Source organism: Rattus rattus, chromosome 2 (genome assembly GCF_011064425.1).
Source record: "Rattus rattus isolate New Zealand chromosome 2, Rrattus_CSIRO_v1, whole genome shotgun sequence".
Taxonomy (NCBI): Eukaryota; Metazoa; Chordata; class Mammalia; order Rodentia; family Muridae; genus Rattus; species Rattus rattus.
The window spans coordinates 8,140,781-8,158,318 of record NC_046155.1 but is presented as its reverse complement, the minus strand read 5'-3'; the positions used below and the strand labels follow the sequence as shown (position 1 = coordinate 8,158,318).

At 48.6% G+C, this 17,538-nt stretch overlaps 2 protein-coding genes across 5 annotated transcripts in view; one reads left to right on the top strand and one right to left on the bottom strand.

Annotated features, from left to right (window-relative positions):
• Positions 1-8,589, bottom strand: part of Deaf1 (DEAF1 transcription factor) — a 31,855-nt gene extending 23,266 nt beyond the window's left edge. The window contains exons 1-6 of one of the 3 annotated variants that reach the window (XM_032891458.1): positions 8,284-8,589; positions 5,021-5,118; positions 4,047-4,176; positions 3,645-3,791; positions 3,118-3,257; positions 2,131-2,196 (exon numbers count right to left, since the gene is read on the bottom strand). In XM_032891458.1, coding sequence (XP_032747349.1) covers positions 2,131-2,196; positions 3,118-3,257; positions 3,645-3,791; positions 4,047-4,176; positions 5,021-5,118; positions 8,284-8,572 — 870 coding nt within the window. In that variant the 5' untranslated portion in view covers positions 8,573-8,589. Of the gene's footprint in view, positions 1-2,130; positions 2,197-3,117; positions 3,258-3,644; positions 3,820-4,046; positions 4,177-5,020; positions 5,119-5,369; positions 6,217-8,283 lie in introns of those variants that run through there. The other 2 variants (XM_032891459.1, XM_032891457.1) reach the window with 2 other exon arrangements.
• On the top strand, positions 8,513-17,538 carry Tmem80 (transmembrane protein 80). Of its 2 annotated transcripts, XM_032891460.1 has the most exons (5): positions 8,513-9,268; positions 13,393-13,412; positions 14,076-14,169; positions 14,249-14,341; positions 16,236-17,538. In XM_032891460.1, exons 1-5 carry the CDS (start codon positions 9,250-9,252, stop codon positions 16,439-16,441), a joined length of 432 nt encoding a protein of 143 aa, XP_032747351.1. In that variant the 5' UTR covers positions 8,513-9,249; the 3' UTR covers positions 16,442-17,538. The 2 variants fall into 2 exon arrangements, with proteins under 2 accessions (XP_032747351.1, XP_032747352.1); XM_032891461.1 differs by lacking the exon at positions 14,249-14,341.

Below are 17,538 nucleotides of genomic sequence, written 5' to 3'. Positions count from 1 at the left end.
CAGGTCAACAAGATCTGATGCGCTGTTCTGCTCAAAATCATAAAACAAAACAAATATTTTTAAAGCCTCTCTAATTTTTAAAAGGCTCAGCTGGCCTAAGATTTGCTATGTAGCCCAGGCAGGTGTTCAACTTGTGGCAATTCACCTCACTCCATGTGGTGATCGGAATGGAAATGGCCCGCACAGTCCCACAGGGAGTGGAGAAAGTGTGGCCCAGTGTCTCTCATCTACATCCTGCCGATCCAGATGTAGAGCTCTCAGCTGCCTCTCCAGCACCATGCCCGCCTGCAAGCCGCCACGCTTCCTGCCACGCTTCCCCCTACGACGATAGTGGACTAAACCTCTGAACTGTAAGCTAGCCCAAGTAAATGTTTGCCTTTCTAACAGTCGCTGTGGTCATGGTGTCTCTTTGCAGCAACAGGAACCCTAAATAAGAGACATTCCATCTCCTAAGTGTTGGGATCCAGCCATATGCCACCATGCCTGGCTTAAGTTTTTATTATCAATTAGTAACTTACCAGATTATAAATGAAACTAAAGCAAGGAAATCATAACTAGGCAGCTTCTACTTTATATTAAGGATATTGTGATGATTTGTATATGCTCAGCCCAGGGAGTAGTACTATTAGAAGGTGTGATCCTGTTGGAGTAGGTGTGTTACTGTGGGAGTGGGCTTTGAGACCCTCACCCTAGCTGCCTGGAAGCCAGTATTCTGCTAGCAGCCTTCAGATGAAGATGTAGAACTCTCAGCTCCTCCTGCACCAAGCCTGCTGGGAAGCTGCCATGCTTCCTACATTGATGATCATGGACTGAACCTCTGAATCTGTAAGCCAGCCCCAACTCAATGTTGTCATTTGTAAGATTTGCCTTGGTCATGGTGTCTGTTCACAGCAGTAAAACCCTAGCTGAGACAGTATTTAAAAATAATTTGTGGGCTAGAGAGATGGTTTAGCGGTTAAGAGCCCAAAGTGTTCTTCCAGAGGTCCTGAGTTCAATTCCCAGCAACCACACAGTGGCTCACGACCATCTGTAAAGGGATTTGATGTGCTCTTCTCGTGTGTCTGAAGACAGCTATAGAGTATTAATATAAATAAAAGTAAATCTTAAAAAAAATAATAACTTGCAATACTAAGGAGAGTGGAAACAAACGTAATATGTTCATGTTAGCATCAAGCTACACAGTAATCTTCAGCAAAATCAATAATATCATGCTTCTTCTTGAGTCAGTTACGAATTTAAAATGAGGAGGTATTTCAAGGACATTAAAAGATCCATCCCTGATAAAGTAGGGGCTTTGCTTCCTGAATTTGGGGCCCTCACATGTGAAGTAAGTGCTCTATCACTGAGCTATATCCCTCCCTCTTTTTCTTTTCTTTCCTTTATTTATTTTTTTTTTCTTTTTTCTTTTTTTTCGGAGCTGGGGACCGAACCCAGGGCCTTGTGCTTGCTAGGCAAGTGCTCTACCACTAAGCTAAATGCCCAACCCCCCTTTATTTTTTTCTCAAGACAAATTTTCTCTGTGTAGTACTGGCTATCCTGGAACTCACTCTGTAGGCCAGGCTGGTCTTGAACTAAAAGAGATCCGCCTGCCTCTGCCTCCTGAGTGCTGGGAGTAAAGGCATGCACCAGCATCTCTGACTTCTTACTAGGTTACCGAGGCTGGCTTAGAACTCACTCTAAATCAGGAAGGTCTTAAACTACCCATCTTCTTGCTTTAGCCTCCCTAGTAGCTGGAATGATAACTTCATGCTACATGCCTGGCTGGTGTAATATTACAACACGAATGTTGAAAGAGGTGGCACATGCACGGTCACTGTACCCACTTTAAAGAAGGCATGGCCCGGGCTCGCCTGGTTCCATACAGCCTTCCCATTTCAGTGTCCTGGGCTCCCCTACAGTCACCTTCTACCCAGTGAATGCAGCAGCCTTCAGAGACAACAGAACTTTAGAAAAGGAGGAACAAGGGGTTGGGGATTTAGCTCAGTGGTAGAGCGCTTGCCTAGGAAGCGCAAGGCCCTGGGTTCGGTCCCCAGCTCTGAAAAAAAAAAGAAAAGAAAAAAAAAAAAAAAAAAAAAAGAAAAGGAGGAACAGCACCTCTGTAGGCAGGAAGCACAGCACCCAGTGACTTACTAGAGTCATGTCATCGCAACAGGCAGCACAGGTGCAGGAGGCAGCATGAGGGTTCAAAATACCATCCTGAAAGAGAGAAGGAGATACAGACATCATATAGGTTCAAATGTAGAATTATATAGATATATTATACATATGACAGAAATATAGAAATTAGGGAGTTGTTCAATGCTATACTGCACCCACCACCAAGATAAAAATCTGAGCATAAAATACAATCACTTCTAGAAAGTTCTTGTCTGCACAGTGCTCCAGCAGGCTGAGTCTCTCTCCCTAGGAATGAGACTCCACAGACACTGTATAGCCACAGTCGGGAGCTGAGCTGGAGCAGAAAATCAAGTCTTTTCCTCAGGCTAGAAGGTGGGTGTAGTGGTTAAGAATATGTATTACTGGGGTTGGGGATTTAGCTCAGTGTGAGAGCACTTGCCTAGCAAGCTCAAGGCCCGGGGTTCGGTCCTCAGCTCCGAAAAAAGAAAAAAAAGAAAGAAAGAAAGAAAAGCAAAACCAAGTGGTTTGCTTGTTAAAAAAAAGAATATGTATTACTCTTAGAGAGGACCAAGGTTCAATTCTAAGTACTCAGATGGCACCTCACACTGTCTATAACTCTAGTCCCAGGGAATCTGACATCACAGGTACCATGCATGTGGCACATATACACACATGCAGACAAAATACTCAAAATAATAAACCTAGAGGAAAAAAGTTTCCTTCCTTGCAGTGAAATTGGAGCAAAAGGAAGGCAGATGTGGCTGGGCCCTGCCACTGACTCTCGACCTCTCTTCCCATGTGTCTGAGTTGTCCGTCTTCTGTGCCAGTGTTACCCCATCTGCCCCCCACGATAATTCTCTGAGTCACTGCCAGCACACACCCAGGACAAGAACATCAAGATGGTCATACTGTGAGCGCTCGGCATCAGTCCCTGTCTGGGGCCATGTTCTGGGCACTCCCCACTGCTCGTCCTAAGGCTGGCGTGGTCCCAGCACATACCTGGATGAGGCACTGCAGGGGTCTGCCTGCATAGCGGATGCTTCTCTTCCAGTCCTTGCTGCTGGCTCTTCCTGCCATGGCTTCAAACTCGGTTGGGCTGTACCAGTTTTCTCCCTGCTTGATACACCGCCCCCGGCCACCTGGAATGAAAGGGTCTGGTCCTAAGAGTTCATCAAGGCCTGTTGCTGGCTTGCCTTGATGACATCAGTTCCTTCTGCCTTTTTTCTTTCTCTGCCCTGCATGGCCTCTAATCACCGAATACACTGCCTGGCAAGTTATCGCAAATCCACTGTCCACGGTCACTGCATGCTGCACTGGGTCTCCAGTGAGCATCAGCCCACTTCAGGGGTCCTCTGTCATCTGAGTGGTCTGAGTGGCTCCAGAGACGCAGGGCTGACAGTCCTCACACATCCGTCTCCTCTACCACATTTGCACATGACAGGCCTCCTGGGCCCCAGTTTACTAAGAAGGTCACACAGAAGAACAAAGTCTCAGCAGGGAATGACGATAGCCAAGTGCTGCCTCACCTGAGCCGAGCCGACTCTTGTAGAGCGTGCCACTGATGTTCCGACAGCGCACAGGCAGCTCGCTGTCATACACTGAAGGGTCCCAGTTGTACTTGGTACCACCTTTCTCCTGGCCAGGTGCCAGTGGGGTAGGAGGAGACTGAGGACCTGGGCAAAGAGAGGCTATGAGGATGAGAGCACAGAATGACCAGAAAAGCCCATGCTGCTCCATCCCCAAGCACCAAGCCCCTCACAGGTACATCAGGATAGCACTAAAGGGTAGTGCCAGCCCTTCATGGGTAGCATTCCTTCTCTGCCTGGAAAAATTTGCCTTTTCTATAGACCTCGATTTAGTTTTCAAATTAACACACGCACATGCACATGCACACACACACAAGGCCTGGGGTCAGGTGCTGTAAGTACCTGGAGTGAGAGGTGCTGCTGGGCCCTTCAGCCCAGTGGTCTCCACAATGCTCCCATCTGTGTGTACAACTATTAGTGTAGCTTTCTCAGTGTTCAGGCTGTCCCCGATCTGCAGGGCTGTCCTACCAGACTAGAAGGAAAGGCACTCTAGTCAGCTCTAGGATAGGCTGCAGCACATTACTTGACTCAATGGAATGTGGCCCTACAGCAAGAGAAGATGTGCACCTAGGCCCACAAATCCTCTCCACAGACAACCCCAAGGTACACAAGGATAGAAGCAAGAAGACACAAAGGCTGTTAAGTGTGTGCACGTCTGTCAGAACTGAAGCGTACTGTGTGTTCATTTGCACAGCTGCTTTCTGGACACTGAGCAAGTCTGCCTTGTCTAAGGAGGGTTCCTGAAGGTTGCACATAGAAAGCAGGAAGGTGTGACAGCCATAAAAGGTCTCTGATTTTGGACACAGGTGCTACTGAAGGCATCATAGATGCTGATAACCTGCAGGAGTGAACACAAGAAAGGACTAATGGACTATAAGCCTCGGAGAAAGGGGCAGGGTGGCCAGATACAATCATTCTTCGTGTGTCTATGGAGCCCAACGGAAAGCATGGAAAGCCAGGCACTGAGAAGATGCTGTGTGGGCTAAGAGCACCCTGAGCCTGGTAGAACACAGGCTGCAAGGCCAGCTGGCATGGAGGATGGCCTGACTGCAGCCTAAGGATTTCTCCTAGCTCTCTACCTTTTTCTAGATTTATACTGCACCTTTCACATTAAACCCCAGGTCAAACTGAGTCTTGCCTGAGAGCACAGAGAGGCAAATAGGTCCCCCATGGATCCAAGAACTATGGGTGTTCACTCACATCTAAACCCTGAGAGGGTCTTGAGAATGAGGATCACCCTCGTGGACTGGGCAGAGAAGTCAAGAACTCTAAGGAGAGGGGCCAGGAACCCTGAGCTACACCCAAGAACAGCTTACCAGGACATGTCCTGATATCGAGGCTGCATTTGCCACTGATGTTGTGAAGACGTTATCTGCAGAGGACCCCACGTTGGCCACAGTCACTGTGGTCACTTCTACAAGAGAATGGAACAGAATGAAACTTCACACACAGTGAGGGGAGAGGTCTTTCTTACTTGTGAAGCTTTAAAGTGCCCATGTCCACCCAGACATTTTAATACTTCGGTTAATGCTCTGCTGACATCTCTAGTCCAGTCTAAAACACTTGCTTCTCCCAGAAAAGGGAGATGTCTACCCTTCCCCACCAAAGCCTTTCACATGCAGCAAAAATGTCCACCATGGCCCCCATTCCCACTCCACCACTGGCCTTTCTCCCTTTGCAAAGAAGCTGCAAGTCCCATAGGTCTAGGACGCCTCCTTGTCGGTCAAGACATGGCAGACTCCAGTCCAGCCTCATCCCTCTCCACTGCCATAGCTCAGGCCATCCTACAGTCTTGTGTCCACTGTCTGGGGTCTCCATGACATCCTTCCCCAGAAACTCTTCCTCCTGAAAGACACATCAACCTGCCAGCCACTCCTGCAACATGAACTTGACTCCTTGGGGCAAACAGGTCTACCAGCAGTAACTGCACAGAACAGCTGCACGAAGATGTGTCATGTCCCTGAGGTGTCCTGCCACAGTGTCACTGGGTTCTTCTGTATCCTACTGCCTACTACTATGTATCCTTTGCAGTTGGCCTTCCCGATCTCTACAACAGTTCTGTCTGCCACCCAGCATTCTAAAATGCCCAGTACCCAGGGAAGCCTTTGGCATGAGGGAAATACCCAAGGATGCCAACTGGAGTCCTGCCAGCCCCATTAATCCAGCCCTGACCAACCTGCACCCCTTGCACCTGTCTAGCTCCTGTCCATTACCAATCCATACATGGGGTACACCTAATTAAGGAACTCAGCTAGCACTGAGCTACCTGGGTATTATCTGACTTAAAAACTTACAACACGATGTTAGAAGTCTTCTGATACATAAATATCACTAAAATTCTAATACATACATATACACACATGTATACACCCAACACAGATGCAGTTCTCTGTTGTCACCACAAACATACTTCCTTCCTGAGCTCAGAAAAATATATGCAAAAGAGGATAAAAACTCCATGGCCCCAAATCCCAATGTCAACCCAGAATTCATGGTTGAAAATGGAGCATTAAAAACTCCAGGAAAAGCCAGACAGCAAAGGCAAGCATCTTTAATCCCAGCACTCAGGGCAGAGGCAGGCATATCTGAGTTCTAGCCTAGCTTGGTCTACAGAGTGCCAGGACAACCAGGGTTATACAGAGAGACTCTGTCTTGAAAGAAAGAGGAGAGAGGAGGAGAGGGAGAGGAGGGAGGGGAGGGAGGGGAGGGAGGGAGGGAGGGGAGGGAGGGGGGGAGGGAGGAGGAGAGGAGGGAGGAGAGGAGGAGAGAAAAAGAAAAAGAAAAAAAAAAAAAAAGAAAAAGAAAAAGAAAAAAAAAAGAAAAAGAAAAAGAAAGAAGCTCCGGGAAAGGGACCAGAAATGGCTCAGCAGTTAAGAGAGTACTGTTTTCTCTTCTGAAGGTCCTGGGTTCAATTCCCAGCAGCCGCATAGTTGCTTACAACTCCCTATAACTCCAGTTCCAAAAGAACAGAATCCTTTTTGTGACTTCAACGGGGATCAAGCAAACATGTGGTATATCTATACATGCAGGCAAAGCAGCCACACACATTAAATACATTAACTTAAAAAAAAAAAAAAAACTCTGGGAAGAGAGCAGTATGGCTCAGAAATTTCAAGCATACTGTTCTTTCTGAGGCCCAAGCACCCATGTTAGGTTCTCACAACCATGTGTAACTCTACTCCATAAGGAATTGCAGACACCTGCAATCACATATATACACATAAAAATAAATATATATCTTCTTTTAAAAAGCTCTAGGAAGCTTCCCTCGCTCTTGTAACTGGATCTAGACTTCAGGTAAATAGGGCAGAAAACAAGCAGAACCAAGGCTTCTCCACCACTGTGCTCCAGTCCTAATGGTCTGAACAAACACCCACCCAGAGTTAAGCTTCAGCTCTGATGTGCCCTGATTAAAACCCCAACACCAGGCCTGCAGCTTCATATTGGAAATAACAAAACAAGAAGCATGGCAAAATGGTGGTCTTCCAAGGTTCAGGTAGACAAGCATAAAATCCAGAGCTCCAACTGGCAGGGAGTTCAACACACAGGAAGGTCAAAGGGTGGGGGGATTTAGTGGAGTTGTAGGAGGCAGTGTGGTGTGGTGTCACCTGTACAGGGTGATACAGCTTAGCTCAAGGCTCCATTTGTCATGAAACATGAGAATCGGGGTGCTCTGTGTGTCAAGAAAACAGAAGGAACAAAATGGAAAGCTAAGTAATGAAGGAGGGATATCTGCATAGGAAAAGACTTAGAAGATGCAGCATGGAGACTCTCATGCCGCTATATTTAAGCAAGGCTGGTGTCTGCATCGTTAACTTTGAAAGGTTGCCTGCCTTGGATAACTCTCTTGCCCCGCTCAGGTCACACTTTGACCTGAACTGGCCTTTGAGACAGGTCTACCAGCAGTAATGCTGCTGACCATACCTGGAACACCTCCAGGACAGAATTCATATCTGACCCATCTGTGCTATCAGCTCCCAGGAAGCAGCAGGAGAGGACAAGGCAGGTAGTAGAAACTGAGAAAGTTCCAAAAGGTAAAAAAGACAAAGAGCAGAGAGGCACACTCACACAAGAGAAAGGAACAAGTCAGTATACAGTGCAGAGCCAGGCTAGAGAGAGAGGGGGAGGCAGAGATAGGGAGGAGACAGACAGAGAGACACAGAGAGAGATATTATGCAGGGCGATGTGAGATGCAGAGCAGGGACAGAGCAAGTGTGCAAGGCATTGTTCGATGCATGGGCAGGTGCAGAGTAGGTGTTCAGGCATTGTTAAGTGCTCGGGCAGGTGTGAAGTGCACAGGTGGTGCAGAGCATGGCATGTGTGTAAGGCAGGTGTCAGGTGCAGGGACAGTTATATGGTGCATGGACAGGGGCAGGGCAGGTGTGCAGGTCACTGTGAGGTGCACTGGCAGGGCAGGTGCTAAGCAGATGTGCAGGACAGGTGGAAGAGAGCCTTCCCTGTGAGACAGATGTGCATGACAGATGCATAATGCATATGGGAAGCAGCCTGTGCGTGGTGCATGTGTTCAGGGCTTGTACGCGGGAACCCGGTGAGGCGCGAGGCCGGCGGGCGCACTTGCCTGCAAAGGCGGCGGCGGCGGCGGCCTCATCGGGGCTGGGCAGAGCCTCGGTACCCATATCCATGTGCCCAGATTCGGCCGCCATCACCGCCACAGCCGTGACCCGCCGCGTCTCGCGCTCCGCCTCGGAGTCTGCGTCCTCCTCCGAGTCCTCGTCTCTGCTTAACACCGGCTCCTCCGCCTCGCTTTCCGCTGCGGCCGCGGCGGCCGCCGCCACCGCGGCAGCGGCCGCCACCGCTGCCGCCTCGGCCAGGCCCAGCTGTTTTGCCGCCGAGTCCGAGTCCTCCATACGGACTCCACCGAGTCCGCCCGAAGGCGCTGTCCGGGACCGCCCGAAGCGCCAGGCACCGAGCCCGAAGCGGGGCCCGAAGAGGCCGCCCGAGTTGGGCCGAGGCCGCCCGAAGCCACCGCCCGAGCAGCGACCGAAGAGGCAGTCTGACGCCCGCCGAACCGAGCCGAAGCTGGCCGCAGAGCCGAGCTAATGTCCCGAGTGTAGAACCGAGGCTCTCCGAAGTTTCCCGAAGTGCAGAATCGAGTTAGTACGAATGGTCCCGAAGCTTCACGAAACCTTACGAGCGTTTCTTCCTCGCTGTCTAGGAAGCTGATCTGACTGTAGTCTCTAACCGATGGAGCTGGCTGGCTCTGGGTAGTTTCTCGCCGGCTTCCAACGAAATTTAGGTTCGCGGACAGACCCTGGAGCCACTAGATTTTTTCAACCCCCTCTGGCGGCGGCAGAAGCCGAACCCATACGAGGCCTAGCCGAACTCCGCCGAATGCCTCCGAGCAGAGTTCTCCGGAGCCTCAGTGCCCGCCTCCTTCTATCCGAAAGCTCCCGAGTGTTGCCGGACGGGAGAATCGGGCCTCGGCCGCGGTCGGACGCTCGCTGCAGCGCGCGGCGGGAGGAGCGAAGATGGCGGGAGGGTGCGGCCAAGAGGCTGCTGGGATTGTGGCGGACCCAGCGGCAAAATGGCGGCCGTGCGGCCAGGTGAGGCGGGCGGGGCTGTGCGATCGCCGGGACAATGTGGTCATGTTGTCACGATGAAAGGCTATTTGGGCTGGCTCCGCAAACTTCTCTGATTGTTACCTCGCTATTCCGGAACCTGGTGGCTTAAGCCCGCTAGTCCGGATTTCTGCGCCGCAGTTGGAGAGGGGGAGGAGGGGCCATGTCTTCCGGTTGGGCGTGGGAGCACTTCGGGTGTCCAGACGGCTGTCCTGAAGCTTGTCTCTGTATTCCAGTGACATATCTGAGGCACACACTGGGAGACCCCCGTATACAACCATATCACAACTCCTGCGACCCTGGGTCCACCTGTGGATTACCCAGAGTACACTATAGTGGCATACGAAGTACACAATTGTATTTCACTAAAGCTGACATTCATGGCATACCTATGGCTCATCCAGAGCACACCCATGTCATACCCGCTGCTCACCCTGAGTACGCCCTTGGCACACCTATTCTTGCACTAAACCCTTGGCACACCGGACTAACACATTGAAAATACCCAAGACAACCGTAGTATATATTCAGCTCATCCCTGTCATACCCACAATACACTCGTGTTGCTCACTCGAGATGTAAGAATAAGTAAGAATTAAGTTTGTAGGAAAAAACTAAAAGATGATGGTTTAGTTGACCTCAAACAGCTAAAGCAGGCTTGTGCCATATGATGATCAGGGCACAGGATCCAGTCACTCAATGACACCACTTCGAGACAATAAACTACATGCTTTAGGCTCATAGGTTTTTGTATCTAAGGGTAGGGAAAGGGTGCTTGTTAAGTGCATTCTAGATAAGTTAGCTGTTTTCCTTAGACAAACTGGTTTTGGAATTTCAGGGTCTTTTGTCTCTTTGTACCCATGGGGTATCTGGGGTAGGGGTCATCTGCTCTTCTGGATTCTGGTGTCTGAAGTCAAGGTCAGCTGCTTTTTCTTCAGCTCTCAAATACTTGGCTTTCTGGAACTTTGAGCTAAAATTCAGTCCCTTGGCTTTGATGGGATTTTTTTTTTTTTAACCAGGTATAGCTGTGACACACCCTAGGGTACACCTTGTCATACCTGCAGCTTACCACACATTCATTCACGGTATGCCTCTGGCATGCACTGAGATATGCTCAAGATATTCATAGCATACAGTCAGCTCATCCCAAGTACACCTATAGTTCTCAGCACCTCCATAGCATACCTGAGTTATACCTTGGGTAAAGCCATGGCATACCTGGTACACACCAGACACAGCCATGGCATAATGTCATCTTACCCTGGATGAGTACACACCCGTGTGTATACACGCGCATGTACACACACACACACACACACACACACACACACACACACACACACACCTGTGGCTTACTTGAGTCTCAGACAGCCAGACAGTGCTATAGCTAATATTTCACTATGGCTGAGTCCCAGGCCAAATGAGGAGGTCTGGGCCCAGATGATATGGGCAGGCAGGGCCAAGTACCAGCAATATGAGTCAGAAGCTGGTCGTAGCCAGCTCAGACCAGTGCATCCATTTCCCCAAATGTTCCTTAATGGAACACATTTCAGAAATGTGATTGTACTACACATGCAGCCTTGCCCGTCACCTCCCACCGTATGCTTTGTTTAACAGCTACCACAGACTTGGGAGTGCTATTCTTGTGTGCATGTTTACAGTAAAAAGGAAATCCTGGGCGAGAAAATGGTCTTGAAATTAAGTTGTATAAAACACCCAGTTTCCAGTCTGGGCTTTTGGCTGTCTCCGCTAATCAGCAATTAAGAGGCCGAGTCAGGAAGATGGCTATGAGTTCCAGGCCAAACAAGTCAGAACTAAATAGTGAGGCCTTATCTCAAACTTGAAACAAACAAACAAACAAAAAACAGTATGATCCTAGCATTTGGGAAATTTGAGGCAGGATTATAAATTCAAGATCAGCCTAGGCTAAGTAGGAGACCCTTGTCCCAAAGAAAGAAGAGAGAAAAAAAGAAAAAGAAAGAAAGTTTAAAGCCAGCCTGGTCTACATAGTGAGTTCCAGGAAAGCCAGAGTTACATAGTAAGATCCTTTGTCAGAAAACAAACTCTCTAACTATCTAACTAACTAATTAACTAACTAACATTATGCCATGTGAGGTTTTTATACTGTAGTTGTAAAATGTTTCATTGTGTGTATATGCAGGGAAACACTTTAAGTATAAGGTGCCCACAGAAGCCAGAAGAAGGCATTAGATTTTCTGGAGCTGGAATTATAGGCATTTGTGGCTGCCTGATGTAGGTGCTGGGAACCAAAGACAGTATTTGCTTTTACTGGCAGAACTCTATCTCTAGCCCCCTGTACAGTATTCCCCCCCCCAAGTCTCACAGTTTTGATCTTTAACAATAAACAACCAGCAGATAAAATTTAAATACTTCTGCCGCTTTTTCGGGGATATGTGTCACTGTTGGGGATTGAACCTAGGACCTTTGCATGCTAGACAAGTGTTTTATCTTTTTTTTTTTTTTTTTTTTTTTTTTGGTTCTTTTTTTCAGAGCTGGGGACCGAACCCAGGGCCTTGTGCTTCCTAGGCAAGCGCTCTACCACTGAGCTAAATCCCCAACCCCATGTTTTATCTTTTATATATATCCCGGCCCTAATCCTAGCTATTATTAAAGGATCCAAAAGGAGTCTTGAGAGATGGCTCAGCTGTTAAGAGCACTGGCTGCTCCTCTAGAGGACTTAGGTTTGACTCCCAGTGCCCATATGGCAACTCATAACCATAAGTAACTCCAATCCCAGGTATCTAACACCCTCTTCTGGCCTCTGCTGGCACTTCATGCATAAGGTGTACAGACATACATGCAGTCAAAACATCTATGCAGATAAAAGGGGGGTATTAAAAAAGGATTCAAAAGGAAGAAAACCCCAATGAAGTTTGTAAAGCCAACCCAAATATTGATGAGTGTCTAGGTAGCCTAGTTTAGCTGGGGCGTGGAAAAGAACAGATCAGGTTTACTAGAGCACCCTGTGGAAACATAATGCCACTCCAGCCACACTCACCTGGCTTCCTGCTCTCACACGTGTGCCTGCTGGGAGGCTGTCCAAAGGCTGTTACTAATGTCCTGTGTTTACCAGTTTATGACTTGCCCATGCAAGAGTCCACAACTCCAGAGTAAGCAGCTTCAAGCTGGCCTTCAAAGTTTAGTGACCCATATAAGTGACCCATAGAAAGTCAGCAAGGTATTACTTCCTTCTCAGCTGAAACTCTAGGGAGCAAAGGGAACTAATGGGCAGAAGACTGCAGAGCTTGGGTTCAGGTACTGTTGCACTGTCTCTGCTCAGAAGTCAGCCTCTTTTACAGGAGGCTTTGGCCAAATTCTGGGTTTGAATGGTGTGCATGCACATGTGGAGACATGCACAGCATGAATGTGCAGCTGCTGTGAGCTCCAGACAGGTCTGACCCAGGTCACATCCCATTCAGGGAGGGGCCAGGCAGATTTTCAAGTATAAAACCAGACCCAGAGACACAAGGGAGGCTCCATTACACCCTAGAACTGACTCTTAATACCTTCGTGGAGCAGGAGACGGTCTGAGAGTCTGCACAGCTACATGGCTGCTTCAGAAAGTACTTTCCCCTCAGACAGTTATTTTGGGAAGTTAAGTAAAATTCCAGCAGAAAACAACGTCCTACAAGGGACAGGTGTAGAGGTAATTCAAGAACCTCAGGCTGGAGAGATGGCTCAGTGGTTAAGAGCACTGACTGCTCTACCAGAGGTCCTGAGTTCAAATCCCAGTGACCACATGGTGGCTCACAACCATCTGTAATGAGATCTGATGCCCTCTGAAGACAGTGACAGTGTATTCACATATATAAATAAATAAATCTTTTATAAAAAAAAAAAAAAAAAAGAGGGGTTGGGATTTAGCTCAGTGGTAGAACGCTTGCCTAGCAAGCGCAAGGCCCTGGGTTTGGTCCCCAGCTCCGGAAAAAAAAAAAAAAGAACCTCAGTGCAGCCATAGGTCACTTCCATTTATAAACATGGAGTCAGCAGTGCAGCCATAGGTCACTTTCATTTATAAACATGGAGTCAGCGAACTAGGTTCTGCCATGTTGCTGTTGGTGTCTTACTGGCTGTCCTTTGTCTTCCAGGGAGAGGCTCCTTCAAGGTGGTATCCTGCTGCTGCTGCTTCCCAAGGCCTGACAAGCACAGCCCTACAGGGCTCTACCACACTAAGTTGCAGACTGACACAGTCAGCTTTCAGCTTTTTTGTGCCTTTCATGGCCCCTACCCCCATTTTTTTCCCTAAATCTGACTAGTAACTTGTAAGAGGGAGTGTTCCATGGTGTACTGGCTGTCACCCACCAGCTCAGCCCTGTCCAGGCCTGGCACATTAAGAGGATGGCCACTTGTCTACCACCAACCAAACCAACATGGCAGGAGGCAAAACCCCCTTACTTTGAATAACCACGTCGTGATATACTTTCTCTAAAGAAAATTACAAGGATCCTATGTAACCTGTGACATGAATCACTCCCTCTGTCCTGCCTCATCTGCTGGAGACTGGGGTGCTTAGGCCATGCCCTGCCAGGGTGGGGAGGGGGCCCAGCATCACTCTTGTGACCACCAGGTGCCCTCAGGTGAGCACTTCAGGAGCCCATGTAGCAGTACAAGCCCCAAGCAGGCAGGAGTCAGTGGCCGGGTTCCATGTCCATCTGTTGGTGCCCTTCTGTCGGAATTTACCCAGCTGCTGATTTGCAGCTATGAGTGGCAAAATGCCACCTGGGTAGGTGCATCTCATTGGTGAGCTTGAGGATCCTTGATTACTTACCAGCTCTCGTCAGTTCCTCTTCAGATGCTGTTCCACCTCAGTGGGCTGTACTATGCTCTGTACTTCCTAGCCACACTCCTGATGATTGTGTACAAAAGTAAGTGACGAGTGCCAGGCCCATCAAAGGAACTGTGCCTGAATAAGCTGATCTGAGTTCTGGCTGTATGTGTCCCTAGGTCAGGTTTTCAGCTATCCTTCTAACTGTCTGGTCCTGGATCTGGTTCTCTTGCTTCTGATGGGAATTTTCGAAGTAGCTCAGCTATACCTAGGTGAGTTTTCTCTGAAACCATAAAATGCTTGTAGTCCCATAGGTGTCCCTTCCAACTTTCTGAACCTTTAAGTATTAATCACGTTATAGTGTGGGTCTCGGAAACACTTTCATTCAGGCAGCTTTACTGGGTGCTTTGCAGTATCACCTTATGTTGTCATTAAGTATTAACTATTTGTTCAGAAGCCTTGCTCCAAGACTAATTGACACTGGTGACATCCTCCTGTCTGGAAGGATGTGTATACCACAGCCACACTCAGACGGGAAGCCCAGCCTGAAGCTAGAGCTCCAGAACACTCCTTTGGACTTCCCTCTTCCCTGTTGGCTTCAGCCCTCAGGGAGAAAGTCTGACAGAGAGGAAGTGTGGAGTTTTTGCCAGGTCCCTTGAAGGACAGGCTCAGCATCACATCAGTTCCCACCTTAAGAGGCCACTCTTAGCCAGTTGCCTGCCTGCCTGCCTGCCAACTATCTATCTATCTATCTATCTATCTATCTATCTATCTATCTATCTATCTATCTATCTACCTATCGACAGAGTCTCCAGTGGCTAAGGCTGGCCTTGAACTCCTGATCCTTCTGCCTTTTCCTCCTGAGTGCTGGGATTATAGGCATCACATCCAGTTGTGCATTGGTAGGATCAAACACAGGGCTCCTGCATGCTAGGCAAGCGTCATATCAACTGAACTACATCCCTCGGTGGACTGTACTATGCTCTGTACTTTTTTCCCCCAAATCACATAGTTCATTTAGATCAGGGTTAGGGTCAGTACACGTAGGTTCGTCTAATGGACAAAGAATGCAAAAGGTAAAACATGGAAGTCTTCCTTCCATAGCTGGCTGTAGTGACAAGCACAGGTCTCGGTCTCTAGCTCTGCCCTTACTTTTTCCTATACTCAGTCACAGACACGTAAAGGAGGTGCCACATCCAGGTCCATTGCACTGTCAGGCTCTGATCCTTCTCTTTGATTGGATCTGGTGCCTTCCCTCCCACTCTGTTGGGGGTAGAGTGTCCTCTCTGGTCATTCTAGACAGAGCCACAGTGTCTGCTGCCATGGACTGTACCGGAACTTACACAGCACAGCTTACTCAGTGGGCAGTGCTCCCATGGTCCACAGAATGAAGAGTCAGGTCAGGCCAACCCCTTGTAGTACCCTGTAGGGGGCTGTCAGCATTGGACCTCTAAGCAGTTAGTACCCCCCATCCACTCGAGTCAGCCTCATCAGACACCCAGGGCTGGGGTCATCTTCAGACCTTCAGACACAGCCCCAGCAGCTGGGATTAGCAGACCCTCCAGCACCCCTGGCAGCTGGTCAACTACCGGCAGCTCCAAGCTGGCGTTTTCCATGACTGACCCATTTGTTTGTAAAGTGGGCAGTTTGTTTTTCATAAGTATTCATGAAACTTTCCAGAACCAGCCTGCCTTAACCCAGACTGAAATATTTTTAGATATTTTAAACAAAATCCCTTTGATCCCTCTTGGAGTTAGAAAAAGGTGGCAAATGCCCACAGTTTTCAAACCAAACTGTTTGTGCCTTAAGAGTAGAGAATCTGGAGGTTGGAGAGAAGGCTCAGTGGTTAAGAGCACTGACTGCTCTTCCAGAGGTCCTGAGTTCAAGTCCCAGCAACCACATGGTGGCTCACAATCATCTGTATGTAGTGAGATCTGATGCCTTCTTCTGGTGTGTCTGAAGACAGCTATAGTACACATATAAATAAAATAAATATTTAAAATTAAAAAAGAGTAGAGAATCTGAGCTTTCCTTGTTGCTACTGTCTGATATGAGTGGCCCTAGTGGGCAGTGTTCACAAATCCCATGAATTTGTTGACCCTTGGCAAGCAGTCGGTGAGCTGTCCTGCAGCCCCTGCCTCACTTCATGTCTGTTTTCTTCTCCAGGCACACAAGGCAACCTGACGGAGGCTGAAGTGCCACTGGCAGCCAGCCTGGCATTCACAGCAGTCAGTGGCCTCCTTTCTGTTCACTTCCTACTCTGGCAGACCTTGGTCCTGTGGATGGACTCAGTCCTCAGCACGGTTCTCCTGGTGCTGCATGGGCTGGAGGCTGGCCTGCAAGTGGTGGTCATTGCTGACTTCATCAGGTAGACAGACTGGGACAACCTGCACAGCAGGGCTCCTCAGCCTCCAGCCTGTTCCTTTGCCCAGAAAGGAGGGGATCTTTTTTATTGCTTATCTTAGATGGTTTATACATCTTTTTTAGTGAGGGGGGTACAAGACCTCACTAGAGAAGGACAAACTTAGAAGCTTGAAGATGGCCATCATGGACAATAGTCTAGTGAATCCCAGAGATGTGTACCCATGTCCTGTGCTGGGGTGCTGACTATAGCAGGACCACCAGTGACCCCCAGGCTAGTGAAAGGCAAAGCCTCTCAGGAAGTCATCGGCCGGGACAGCCCTGCAGCTCCACCTTGTCTCGGCCCCAGAAACACAGAATCCTGGAGGAGAACTTGGCCGTGCTGGTCTGCCACCATGTGTTTTCTCACACACGGATTACTGAGTTCTGTGCTTCCCGCACTGGCCCCGGGTCTTCTTCTGAGAGCCTGTTGTACTTAGTTGCCAGACTTTGGTCCAGAGCTGGGATCCCCCTGGAGCTGCAGGATGGCAGGCCTTGTGTTCCAGTGTCCCTCCAATTTGCCTCCCCATCAGGCCAGCCCTGAATGAAACGGCTTGGTTTCCAAAAGGAAACAAAAGCAAATGTATCCCAGGTCTGGTGGCACACAAACCTTTAATCCCAGCACCCAAGAGGCAAAGATGGGTATATGTTTGTAAGTTCAAAGCCAGCCTGTCTGGTCTACATAGTAATTTGAGGGTCACCCAGGGTTACATGGTGAGACTGTGTCTTTAAAAAAAAATATGCAGGCCAGAGAGCTGGGTATTATGGCCATCTCAGCCATGTTCAGGGCTGGAGGTAGGGCTGGGGAAGTTCCAGGGAGCAGAAGACAGAATAAAAGAACAACTTTTAGTCAGGTTGTCTGGGAGTCACAGTTCACCAAACTGCAGCCTTTGTAGAGTGCCAAGTGAGTTTCATCTCCTCTCCTCCTAGCCTGTTTTTTCTCAAAAAGCATTTAAGCAGTATTTTTTTTTACAGTTTCTGTCATTCTGTTAGGTGTTTTCTGTTTACAATGCTATGCTCAATTATCTAGTTTCTCTTTTAAAAAAATAAATAAGTAGTTATGCCGTCA